Genomic DNA, 12159 nt, shown 5'->3' with positions numbered 1-12159 from the left:
GGCTGGGCCTTCAGGCTCGGGGGGCCAAGGCGAGTTTAGGAGCGTGTTGTCGCCAAACCACACTCTTCAAAAAAGTAGGGAGGTCGTTTACCCTAAGGAGGTCACGGCGTGGACCGAGCTTCCTTTGAACCATGTAGCCGGGCATACTGCCTCTTATGCCATGGTGGTAAGTCAGCGACTTCTTGTCGGGCTCCTTGTCATTATCTTTCTTGCTATTGGTCTTTTAACATTCTCGTTATTTTTCCTTTTGGTAGATGAACTCCTCCATCCATACCTTAGCGGCCCAAGCGGAAAGGAGCTCAAGGCAGGCACGAGCTGCCGAAGAGGCTTCCCACGCTGCTGAAGCGGCTTCTCGCGTTGCACCGGCCAGGCTGGCGAGGTCTCAGAGAGACACCGAGGCCATGGGAGTGGTGGTGAAGCACATGGCGGACCTGAGGCTGGACTTGCAGCATCAGATCGAATACCTTCAAGTGGATATTAGGGAGAGGACAAAGATCTTTTCTCAGGGCATCGGGGATGCCAAGAAGAAGGCCATTGAAGACTATATCGCCTCGCCGCGCTTTGACGACCTGATGGTGGGCTCGTACAGAAGGGGTTTTAAACTGAGCCGGTGGATGATCAGGAATACGTACTCCAAGCTCGACATCAACGCCATAACTACTTCGCGCATTACTCAGGAGATGGCCAACGCGGTTGATGGTGAACCGGATTCTGAGGATGAGGTAGGACCCTCGGGTATCGTCGACGTGCCTTCCGAGGGTGAGGACTGAGAATGTCGGACTGCTGGAATGTAAACAGTGTATTTTGTAATGAAACATTCTTTTGATTAAGTTGTTATGTCACCCTCTTTTTTCCGAATTGACTATATGCCTCTGATGATGAGATGTCGAGGTCCTTATCAGCTTGCTGTTATCACTTTGCCTGTCAGCTTGGTGTTAGCATTTTGCCTTTGCGTGCCCATGCCGAAGAGGTGACTAAGTCTTGTGATGCCGAGGTCCTTGTTAGCTTGTCATTCTAACCCTCAGGCTCTGATAGCGACTCCTAGTCCACTTCGCTTGGTGATTTATAGGTAGTATCGTCTTAAGTTAACAACGTTCCACGCTCGGGGTACTTGTTTGCCCTCTAATGTTTCGAGCTCGTATGCTCCCCCGAGCGGTCTCTTTACTCGGTTGGGCCCTTCCCAATTCGGTCCAAGTTTGCCCATGCCGGGCTCGGGTGCCATGATCTTACGGAGAACCAGGTCACCGACGCGGAAGTTTCGCTTTTTTACTCTGGCATTGTAGTACCGAGCTACTCTTTGCTGGTAAGCTGCGGTCCAGATGTACGCGAGGTCTCTTACCTCGTCCAGTAGATCGAGGTTGGTACATAGCTCATCTCCATTTGTCTGATCGTCGTATGCTTCTAGTCGGAGTGTAGGTACTTTGATCTCCGCCGGGATTACCACTTCAGTGCCGTAGGTGAGGTTATAGGGGGTCTCTCCCGTGGCAGTTTTTTCCGTAGTTCGGTGAGCCCATAGAACACTTGGTAGCTCGTCCACCCACAACCCTTTAGCTCGGTCTAGTCGTGCTTTCAGTCTGCGGAGGATAGCTCTGTTCATCACTTCTGTTTGACCGTTTGCCTGCGGGTGCGCGACCGATGTGAAGTTCTGCTGAATCCCCATATCTTGGCACCATTCCTGAAACTTGATGTCCTTGAACTGCTTGCCATTGTCGGAGATCAGTACCCGAGGTAACCCGAAGCGACATACTATGTTCTTCCAAAAGAAGTTCTGTACGTTTCGAGCTGTGACTGTTGCGAGAGGTTCAACTTCTACCCGCTTTGTGAAGTAATCTACCGCCACCACTAGAAACTTCCTCCCACCTGTTGCTGGCGGGAATGGCCCCAGGAGGTCGATGCCCCATTACACAAAGGGCCATGGACTGGTAAGATACTTGAGGTCGTCGGCAGGCTGATGGTGGATGTTGGCATTCTTCTGACACTCGTCGCATTTTTTGACGAACTCGATGGCCTCTGCCTTCATCGTTGGCCAGTAGTACCCTTGCCGAAGTGCCTTCTGGGCGAGGGCCCTGACCCCCAAGTGTGCGCCGCACAGACCTTCATGAGTGTCGTGGAGTACGAGCTCGTCTTCGGCAGGTCGCAAGCAACGCAGGTAGGGGAGTGTGTAGGATCGTTGGTACAACCGTTCGTCTATTATGACATATTTGGCTGCCTGGCGTTGCACCCTTCTAGCTGCATTGCGATCCGCAGGGAGGGTCTCATCTAGCAAGAAGCTCGCGAGTGGGCCGATCCAGCTCGACTCTGCTTCAAGGACGGGAGCGACCTCCTCTGCCTCACCGAGAATGCTAGGCCGAGGTAAGTCCTCCATGTACACGGTTCTCATGGCGTTGTGACTGATGCTGGCTAACCGGGACAGGGCGTCAACCCCTAACCTCAGGATTTACTTGATGAAGTGTGACTGGAAGTTGAGCAGAGCCTCCTTTACCTTTGTCAAGTAGGCGATCATATTTAGTTCACGTGCTTCGTATTCGCCCGTAACCTGGTTGACTACAAGCTGGGAATCGTTGCAGATAACTATGTGTTTCGCTCTTACCTTTTGCGCTAGGGCCAGCCCGGCTATCAATGCCTCGTACTCCTTCTCGTTGTTGGATGCCGCGAATTCAAAGCATAGCGCATATTCCAATTTTGTGCCACTCGGGCCACGCAGGACTATTCCAGCCCCGCCGCCCTGTTGGTTCGAGGAGCCATCTACGTGAAGGATCCAGGGCTCCTCATCCCAGTTCGCATTTGGCCTAACTAGGAGAGATGCCACCCTGGCTGCTACCTCACGGGGTTCAGACTCTATTGGCCTGGGAGCTCCGGGCTCACTCAAAATGGGGATCTCGGGCTCAACCGGCCTAGGGACTTCGAGGCTGAACGTGCACTTGGTGATGAAATCTGCTAAGGCTTGAGCCTTAATAGTAGTTCGTGACTTATACTGGAGGTCGTACTTGCTGAGCTCGATGGCCCACTTCGTCAGCCGACCGGAAACCTTGGGCTTGAGTAAGACTTGCCTCAGAGGTTTGTTAGTCAAGACGATGACAGTGTGAGCCTGGAAATACGGGCGGAGTTTTCGAGCTACAATTATCAGTGTGTATGCCAGCTTTTCTATCTGCGGGTATCTCCTCTCTGCTCCCTGCAAAATTTTACTAACATAATAGATGGGTCGTTGGACCCAATCTACTTCTTTTATTAGTACCGAACTGACCACCTCGTCGCTTGTCGAGAGGTACAATTCCAAAACCTCGCCCTCCTCGGGCCTAGTTAAGACCGGCACACTAGCAAGGTAGTTCTTTAGCTCGTCGAACGCGAGTTGGCAGTCTCGGGTCCATTCGAACCCTTTGCCTTTAATTGCTTTAAAAAAAGACAGGCAGCGGTCTGTCGACTTGGACATGAAGCGGCTCAGAGCGGCTATGCGGCCATTTAGCCTTTGAACCTCTTTTACCTTTCGGGGTGGTCTCATATCTAGGATGGCCTTTATCTTCTCCGGGTTGGCCTCAATACCGCGCCGGTTGACGATGTACCCTAGGAACCTACCCGAGGTGACTCTGAAGACACACTCGTTTGGGTTTAGTTTCATGTTAAATTGACGCAGAATTTGGAAGACAGAATATAAGTCTTGTATTAATTCATGCGAAAACTGTGTCTTGACGACCATGTCGTCTACATAGCATTCTATCTTCGTGCCAATTAAGGGCTGAAACAGCTTATTCACGAGTCTTTAGAAGGTTGCCCCAGCATTCTTCAATCCGAAGGGCATGACCTTGTAGCAGTACAGGCCGAACTCGGTTATGAAGGTGGTTTTTTCCTCGTCGGACTGGTCCATCCTGATTTGGTTGTAGCCCGAGTAGGCGTCCAAGAAACTTAGCAACTCATGTCCCAAGGTCGCGTCCACTAGGCGGTCAATTCTGGGAAGGGGGAAGCAATCTTTCGGGCAAGCTCGGTTTAGGTCAGTGTAGTCGACGCACATGCGCCACTTGCCGTTTGCCTTTTTTACCAGAACTAGATTGGCTACCCAGCTCGAGTAATGAACTTCCCTTATGAAGTCTGCTGCGAGGAGCTTTTCAACCTCCTCATTGACCGCCCTCCAGCGTTCTGGGGTTAAGTTGCGTTTCTTCTGTCTAATGGGTCTGACTACAGGGTCAGTATTAAGTTTGTGAGTTATAAGGCTAGGGTTAATACCGAGTATATCGGCTGCGGACCATGCAAAAATATCTAAATTTTGAAGTAAGAAAATCACCAGTTCGGTTTGTAGAGGTTCCTGGACGGAAGCACCGATCTGTAGTGTCCGAGCTGGGTCCGCAGCTGAAGTTGGGATTGTGACCGTTTCTTCTGTGGTCGAAGCTTGTTCTTCGCCTTGCTCCGTAGGCCGCTCCAGTTCGAGGTCGTCGGCCACCTTGGTTTTTCCCTTCAGAGCGGCAACATAGCACTTGCGGGACTCAAGCCGGTCGCCCCGCGCTACTCTCACACCGAAGTCTGTAGGAAACTTCATTGCCAAGTAGTAGGTGGAGACCACTGCCCGTAGGACATGAGTGATTGGTCACCCTATTATGGCATTGTATGGGGAGGGGGTCACGACCACCAGGAAATCGTGGTTGAGTCTAACCACATAGGGCCATATGCCAACTTTCATAGGTACTGTTATTTTCTCGAGGGGCCTGACTTCCTCTCCGTTGAAGCCCACCAGAGGAGTGTTTGCGGGCTTCAACTCGCTTCTCTGCAACTGAAGCTGGTCAAACGCCGACTTGAAGAGAATGTCCGTTGAGCTGCCTGAATCAACAAGCACGCGCCTGACTTCGAAGTCGCTGATCCTTAGTTTTATGACAAACGCATCATCGTGGGGGTAGTGGACCCCTCGCGCATCATCTTCCGTGAAGAAAATCGGTTCCTCCGTCTTCAGCCTCTTCGAAGGGTTCTGTTCTTCTTGGGCAGCTTCACGAACTGACACCCGAGCCATTGCCGAAGTACAACCCGCTACTACTGAACCTCCCACTATCACGTGGATGGTTCCCCGAACTGGCCTCTCTTCCGGAGGCTGTCTTTGCGACGATTCGGCCGGCCTGCTGCTGGACTCGGGGGCATCCTTACCATGCTCCCCTTGCCGACCTGTCTTATTATTATTATTATGCTGTACAAAATTTCTCAAGTACCCGCGACGGATGAGTCCCTCTATCTCGTCCCGGAGATTATTACAATGTTCGGTACTATGACCGTGGTCTCTATGGAAACTGCAGTACAAGTTTTTGTTCCTCTCGTTGGGGTTCCCTTTTAGGCGAGGTGGCCACTTTACGTACGATGCGTCTTTGATCGTCATCAAGATCTCAGCTCGCTTCGCGTTTAAGGGTGTGTAGTCCGTCCGAGCTGCTAAGGGAGCTCGGAACGGCTGGCTCGACCTCGTCTCCCAAGCTGGATCTTTCCTTCTTCTGTCATCTGGGTTGGAGGGCTCGCCTTCCCTCTTCCTTTTCTCGATCCCGCTTTCAGTCCTTTGGTTGAACTCCTCCTCTGTTCTCATGAATTTATCCTCGAGCTTGAGGAATTCAGCTACGGTCGCGGGCTGACTAACTACCATGTGCCACTTGAACTCCTTGTGTGTCACTCCTCTCTTGGCTGCCGCGAGCTGCACTGCGGGGTCCAGTCGCGGTATCTGCAAGCACGCATCATTGAACCGCTTGATGTAGCCCGGATGGACTCTCCTCTCTGGACTACTCCGAAGATGCTCTCCTCAGTTCTGGGGCACCGCTTGCTGGCAACGAAGTGCGCGGTGAAGACCTGCACGAATTGGGTCCAACTTCTTACTGATCCGGGGGTCAGGTTCCTGTACCAGGTGCGGGCCACCCCTCTGAAGGTGGTAGTGAAGGCCACGCACATGCATGATTCACTGGCCCTTGCCAAGTGCATTTGGGACTGGAAGGCATCGACGTGGTCGTTGGGGTCGAAGGACCCATCATACTTGTCTAAAGGGGGGAGTTTGAAATCTCTGGGCATGGGGACTGCAAGGAGTTCTGATGAGAGGGGGGAAGGGACTGAGAGAATAGGGGCAGCTTTTACCTCGTCCGAGCTTGTCTCTTCTTTACCTCGGAGCTCGGGCAGGACGCGGGTGGTAGTTCGGCGACTTCGTCGGCGTCTTCGTTGCTGAGTGGGCCTGGTACTGGCGCTGCTGGCCTCGATGTTGCCGAGCTTGATGGGCCCGGACTGTTGGTAGTCCGCTGCTAGGACGCTGAATCGATTCTCTGTGAGCGGGAGCTCAGACTTGGAGTGCCGAGGTGCTGACTTGGCGGGCGAGGTTCCCGACCCGCCGGCGAGCTGCAAGGCGGGGGTGATTTTTCTTTCCCTCCGGCCCGGGGATGAGGCCTGGCTCTTGGAGGGGTTCTGAAGTTGGGAGGCTTCTCCTCGGTGAAGGCATCCACCCTGAGGGGAGGGCTTAACCGGCTTCGGAGCGGGGTGCCGAGGTGGAAGTTGTGGTTGGTTCAGAGGTAGTTGGGGGAACTGCTGTTGATAGTGATACTGAGAGATGTGGTGCAATACTTGGTGCTGCTGGAGCTGATGCTGCTGGAACTGCTGCATTTGGGCTTGCATTGTCCGCATGCACTGCATCAAGTCATCAAACTGGTTTTGGCTAGTCGCCACGGGGACAGCAGTTGGTTCGATAAAGGTTGTCTCGATAGGGAGAGGAAGGGGGACGTTCATGGCGGGAAGATTCACGAGCGCCACTGTTCGTGGCGCATTCAGGCTGGGGATCCCATCCACCGGAAGGGGGATGGTGAATTGTCCGATGCACACCACGGGGACTTGAAGTTGTTCCCCGATGGCGTTCATCTTTGTGCTACGTCCGGCATTGCTGGAAGAAGCCATGGGTGTTGGGGTTTCTTGGAAAAAAGGGGTTATGAGAGTTTTAGAGGGAGGCTTTTAGAAGCGTTCCCACAGACGACGCCAATTGATGGAGCGCAATCCGGTCGGTCCTAGCTGTCAACGATCTTGCCTCTGGCTGGAGCAAAAGGTGCCTGAAACGAGGAAGAAAGCGAGTAATCTCCGGGGAGGAACCCAGTGAGAGTGCTCCGAAGCTCAAGTTAGTATTTCCTCAAAGGCAAGATAAAAAACCAAATGGAACAAAGTTATCACGTACCTCGTTCTTGGGGGGGAAGAGAGCCTTTTATAACCACTTCGCGCACTCACTCCCAAGCTCCTGTCAGGTCGGGTATCATTACCTCTGCACTTCTGCCAGTTCGGGTGTCATCACCTCTGCTGGGGCAGACAACCGCCACTACTCTCTTTGTCAGAGCTGTCTCTGTGGCTGGAGGTGGCGGTGGCAGGTGGCCGTTGAAGTGCAGCTGTCAAGCGTCAGATCCTAAGTCAGCTAGGTCCGCCGCCTCAGGATATGGACTCCTTTGGTGTCAGGTACGATTGTTCAGTTCGGCGGCCTGGAGACGAAGTGCCAGAGTGGTGTGCGAGGTGGTCTTGAGTTCGGATAGAGGTGTAGCTCGAACTGCCCTGTGGTGGGTCAGTTCGGGTTGTTGCCCTTTGCGCTCCTTGTAAGGCTCGAGGTCAAAGGGAGAGTTCAGGCTCCTTTTGGGGAGCTCGGACCGCTGGTTCCTCCTCTCGAAGCTCGTGCCTTGAACGTACTGCCGTGCTGATCTATTGCCTCTGCCAGACCACCCTCGGTTGTTTCCACATGTTGGGTGATCAAGAGGTCGGGCCAAATCTTCCTTCATCATTTACAATAATGCTTTGCCTTACCAAACCGTGCATAAATTAGAGTTGGTCCGGACCGGAATCGGGTTGGCCCCGACCAATGACCAAGTTCTAGAAGGCTAACGTACAGCAAGGATTCTGATTTCTGGATTCGTAATACATGGTTCACACTTCACAGGAAACTGTAGGAAGTAGGAACGAAGAGGTGGAGCCATAAAAAAATCAGAAGTCAGTAAGGTTTCCACCGAGTCGTGAAGGTGAGGTTCGTGGTTCTTCTGTTAGCGGAATCTTCTTTCTTTTCTTTAACTTTGTTTCTGATCTTCTGTTAGACTTGTTATAGAAGGAAAAACCTGTTTGAATTTTAGGGATTTATAGCAAGCTATGCAATATGAGTATGTGATCGATTAACTGGAGACTTACTAATTCTCTGCAACAAGATTCATTGAAGTAGCTTCTTTTTTTATGATAATGGAGTCCGTTTCGTTGGACATTATGTATTTTAATTGATTTTATCTGGTTTTAGTTAGAATAATTATATGGAGTTTCCAGGAGGATGGAATTGGCAAGGCAACCAAGAACTCTCATCAGAGGAACTCGATGATTGTTTTATCTCTTTCTGTTCGATATGGTTATAGAAATTCAAATTCTAAGAGTTATTGTTTGCAATGCTGAACCCGCGAACCTCTTCAAATGGTCCGGAGTTGGTCGTTCTCAATTTCTGGTTAATCTCGGATTTGGGACTTCGAATCTTTATGAATTGGCTTGAATATCCTTGAGTAGTGAGGAATTATGCATTGGTCTGATGTTGTCAGGGAATTGTTTGTTGGTTCGATATTGTTATGCAGTTATGCTGCCGTGTTCTATTGTGCCTTCTTTGAGGAATTAATGGTTGGTCCCCCCGTACCTAAATGAAAGCACCATGAATAGAGAGGCTAATCGTTTCTGGTAACCATGTCATAAATATGCTAAGGAGCCTAGTACACTGGATAGATTATTAAGTATCCTGATTAGTTTTGATGACTGACCCTTTGAAATCCAAATTGAAGAGATAGTGGGATCAATAAAGGATTCTTACAATGTAGTGCTATAAAACTCAGATGATCGAGAGGGGAAATGGGGAGGTCAGAATTTGTACACGTAAAGGAAAGCTTTTCCCATTATTTGTTTGGCTGGTGGAGTTAGCAGCAATGTGAAAAAAAAAAAATGATAGCCAGCAAGTACTTTTAGCCACATCCACCTGATCTGGAGTTTTCTTTACTGTATGTTTTAACACGGTTGGCTTTTGAAGGAAAAAATGGAGAAAATGGATAGCTTGCCTTGTTTCTTCATTTGCAACCACATGCAATGGAAAAAATGATAGCTACCAAGTACTTTTAGCTACATCCACCTGAGCTGGAGTTTTATTTATTTTGGACTATTGCCCTAATGGCTAAGCCAAAGTAGAGGAGAAAATGCCTTTCTTATTGTGTCTCATTAGCAACGCAATTTTTTATGTTTGAATAAATTATTTACTTGCTAGTTTTTCGTAGTTTGTGGTGCATAGCCCAAGATGATCTGTTATCACTCTTTCTTTTCATTATTGTGGCAAAGGCTCTAAGTATATTTCTAGTAAGGTTGTGGAGGGGGGAGTTCAGAGTTTGATTTTGTTATATGTGGCTTTGGTGATAAGAAAAGGTAGAGTGGAATTGGCTTGAGATTTGGTGCTTCATCCATGATTACTTTCTCAATTGACCATCTTGTAAACTGAATTGTTTTATCATATGCGGGCTGGGTTTGTGATTCAGTTCAGAGTTCAGAGGTTGATGTTTGTCATTTGTGGCTTGGGTTGTTTCACTTTTTAAGGTTCTTATGATTGACCATCTTGTAAACTGAATTATGATTTGATAAATGTTAGTTTTCCATTGCAATTGTATAATTGATAAATCATCTTTTACTACACCTTATTTATAGGAAATATGGGAGCTGTGTTCTGTCTCTTTTGGAATTGAGTGTCATTCCAGCTCTTTAATAAAACTGATCTGTGTACTTGGCACTTGGAAGTAGAAAACTGAGAAATCTTCAGTTTGTGAAACACTCCATCCAAGTCTTGTGAAGTGATGACCAATATTAGTTTGGAGACAAGACAGACAGTTACTTGTCTAGTCTTACTTTCATAATATTTGAAAGGGTTTCTGCTTTTACATCATTTTGTCCAGATTTTGGTTCAATTGTTGATGGTGTTTTCTGATTTTGACATAACTTTTCTTTATTAGTGATATATCTTTTTCACTCCTCTAATGTCTTATGATTTTTGCATGGTTTGTTGACTAACCTACCCTTGATAATGTACACTTTTTTTTCTGACCAGAAAGAGGAAAAATGAATCTGCTGAAGATATATTTCAATTTTACAAGAATTCCTGTCAATAGGTCCCATTATAATTACTCAAACATCTACAAGACATGCCTCTGAAACTTTATAAGATATTATGTTTTTTTTTTTATTAATACTGTATAAGATATTATGTTCTTACATTTTTTAAGCACATAGCTTGATCACGAGATGAAGAAACCTTATCCACAGGAATGTCATCTTGTAAGAGCTTGTATAATGGGGCTAGATTGTAGGAATCGGGTTATGTAAGAGGTACCTATGATCTTAGAGATCCCAACAATATAAATCTGCCTTGGTGTTTGGTTGAAAATCTTATTAATCTTGACAGGTTTTAGTAGTCGACCCTGACAGCAGTAATCTTGTGTATTTAATCAGAAAAGAAAGGTAAAAGAAGAAGAAAGAAAGTTCAAAGTAGCAGAAGAGTGGTAAAAGAGAGAAAAAAGAATCATGGCTGTTAGTTAGTCAGTCCATTCTCATTCATCTAACAAATAAAGGTGTAATTACAAATATGACCCCTATGTGGTGGCTGTAAATAATAAGACATGAAAAAAAGCAAGTAGGCCCATTAAGTCAATGGGTTGGTATGCCCGGTTGAGTTTAATTTCATGGTGAAAGACATTAAATCAAATGTTTGATTGGAATGTTGAAGACCTTTCTCAGTCAGTTTCCTTAGGAGTAATGCCACTATTGAATTTTCAGTTATTTACATCCTTCAAATTCAATGATGGTATAAACTACTCTACTTTTAGCTCAATATTCTAGGGAAGACAGTAAAATAATCGGCCAGACAACTTTAAATTGATTGAAAATTACCCATAAAAGTAACAATTTACCAATAAAAATTAACAATTATGAGAAAAAGGTCTCTAATAAAATGGTTTAAGATCGTTTATTTTCCTTTTTGTTTTTTGATTGGTATTTTTTGGCCTTTTTGTTCCTCTTAAAAAGCTTAATGTGTATTTGTTCAAAAGGTATGGTAGCAGACACAAGTAGCCTGTATAAGCCAGGAGCTGTACAGAAGAAGCTCTAATATCTAAAGGTCAAAAGTACATGCGAAAGGGTACTATATATACAATGTATTAGAGCTAAACAAGAAGTCAACATATGGTAATTTGCCGACTCTTTTTCATAAGACCAGTTATGAAGAAGTCGTGCCAATAGCTTTTCTAAGAGTTGCCTCCAGTGGTTCTTTTTTATTAAAACCATGGGTATTCCTTTCTTCCCAATTAGCCAGATCCTCAGAAAAGGAATATCAAACTATTTTCAAATATTTGATCCTAAAGATCAATAGATCATTGAACTATTCCTAGCTATCTGTTGGGTCTAATCACACGTGTTACCATTCAGTTTTACATTTGGACTAATCAGCTTGTGTGCATTATCATACCTTTTAGAAACTTTCTCTTTACCTTCTAGAATAAGCTCAATTACGAAAAGCATATCGACTCCTTTATTTTGCAACCTGAAAACTGATACAATTTTGGTTGCAACTCCCTTTTATAATATCCTTCACTAGGCACAATTGTTCTCTAATTAACAGGTTCATATAGCAAGACTTCAATCACGATTTTGGTTGTTGTTGTTGCCTTTTCAGGTCTTTCACAAGTTTGGGCACTGGTTCAGTAAAGGTTAGGCAGGCTATACTGACATGGGAAACACATCCGCAAAGCCTGCAAAGCCAGAAAAGGAAGAGATTCTAGTGAAAGTTGTGCCTCCACTTGACCGAGCACTCGTCAAGTGGCTTGCTCGAGATCTTGAGAGAATCCATGGCTATGCTCCTAGAAACCCTCGTACTGTGAAGCCACCAGAACATTATATTGAGTACATGCGCTTGAATGGATGGTTGGATCTAGACCTGGATGATCCTCACCTGGCTCACTTATTCAAGTAGAAGGCCTTTGTTTTGTATATCATCACAGGAAATTTAATTCCAGCTCTGTATAACAGGACCTACTTGGCAGAATCTTTTAATTCAAATTTGGTGAAGAGCATGTGCATGATTAGTTATAGTCATTTGGTATTTGGGTATGCTGTTAAGTATGCTGCCTTTTCTAGGATTGC

The 12159-nt window shown here is 46.9% G+C and overlaps 1 protein-coding gene across 4 annotated transcripts; it reads left to right on the top strand.

Moving 5' to 3' along the window:
- The first annotated feature begins 7826 nt into the window (after nt 1-7826).
- Nucleotides 7827-12084, top strand: LOC104589877 (aspartyl/glutamyl-tRNA (Asn/Gln) amidotransferase subunit B). 4 transcript variants are annotated; one of them, XM_019196383.2, is made up of 2 exons: nt 7827-7982; nt 11693-12084. In XM_019196383.2, the coding sequence occupies exon 2, from the start codon at nt 11747-11749 to the stop codon at nt 11987-11989; it is 243 nt and encodes an 80-aa protein (XP_019051928.1). In that variant the 5' UTR covers nt 7827-7982; nt 11693-11746; the 3' UTR covers nt 11990-12084. The 4 variants fall into 4 exon arrangements, with proteins under 4 accessions (XP_019051928.1, XP_088746210.1, XP_088746211.1 ...); XM_088890084.1 differs by having other exon boundaries at nt 7857-7987; XM_088890085.1 differs by lacking the exon at nt 7827-7982 and adding an exon at nt 7990-8117.
- Nucleotides 12085-12159: the final 75 nt, after the last annotated feature.

This window comes from Nelumbo nucifera, chromosome 6 (assembly GCF_055504915.1).
Source record: "Nelumbo nucifera cultivar China Antique chromosome 6, China Antique-T2T, whole genome shotgun sequence".
NCBI lineage: Eukaryota > Viridiplantae > Streptophyta > Magnoliopsida > Proteales > Nelumbonaceae > Nelumbo > Nelumbo nucifera.
The sequence above is the reverse complement of the archived record's forward strand: the minus strand, read 5'-3'. Positions and strand labels throughout refer to the sequence as shown.

Excerpts from the sequence above, each read along its gene's own strand:
- LOC104589877 (XM_019196383.2), top strand. The coding sequence starts at position 11,747 with ATGGGAAACACATCCGCAAAGCCTGCAAAGCCAGAAAAGGAAGAGATT.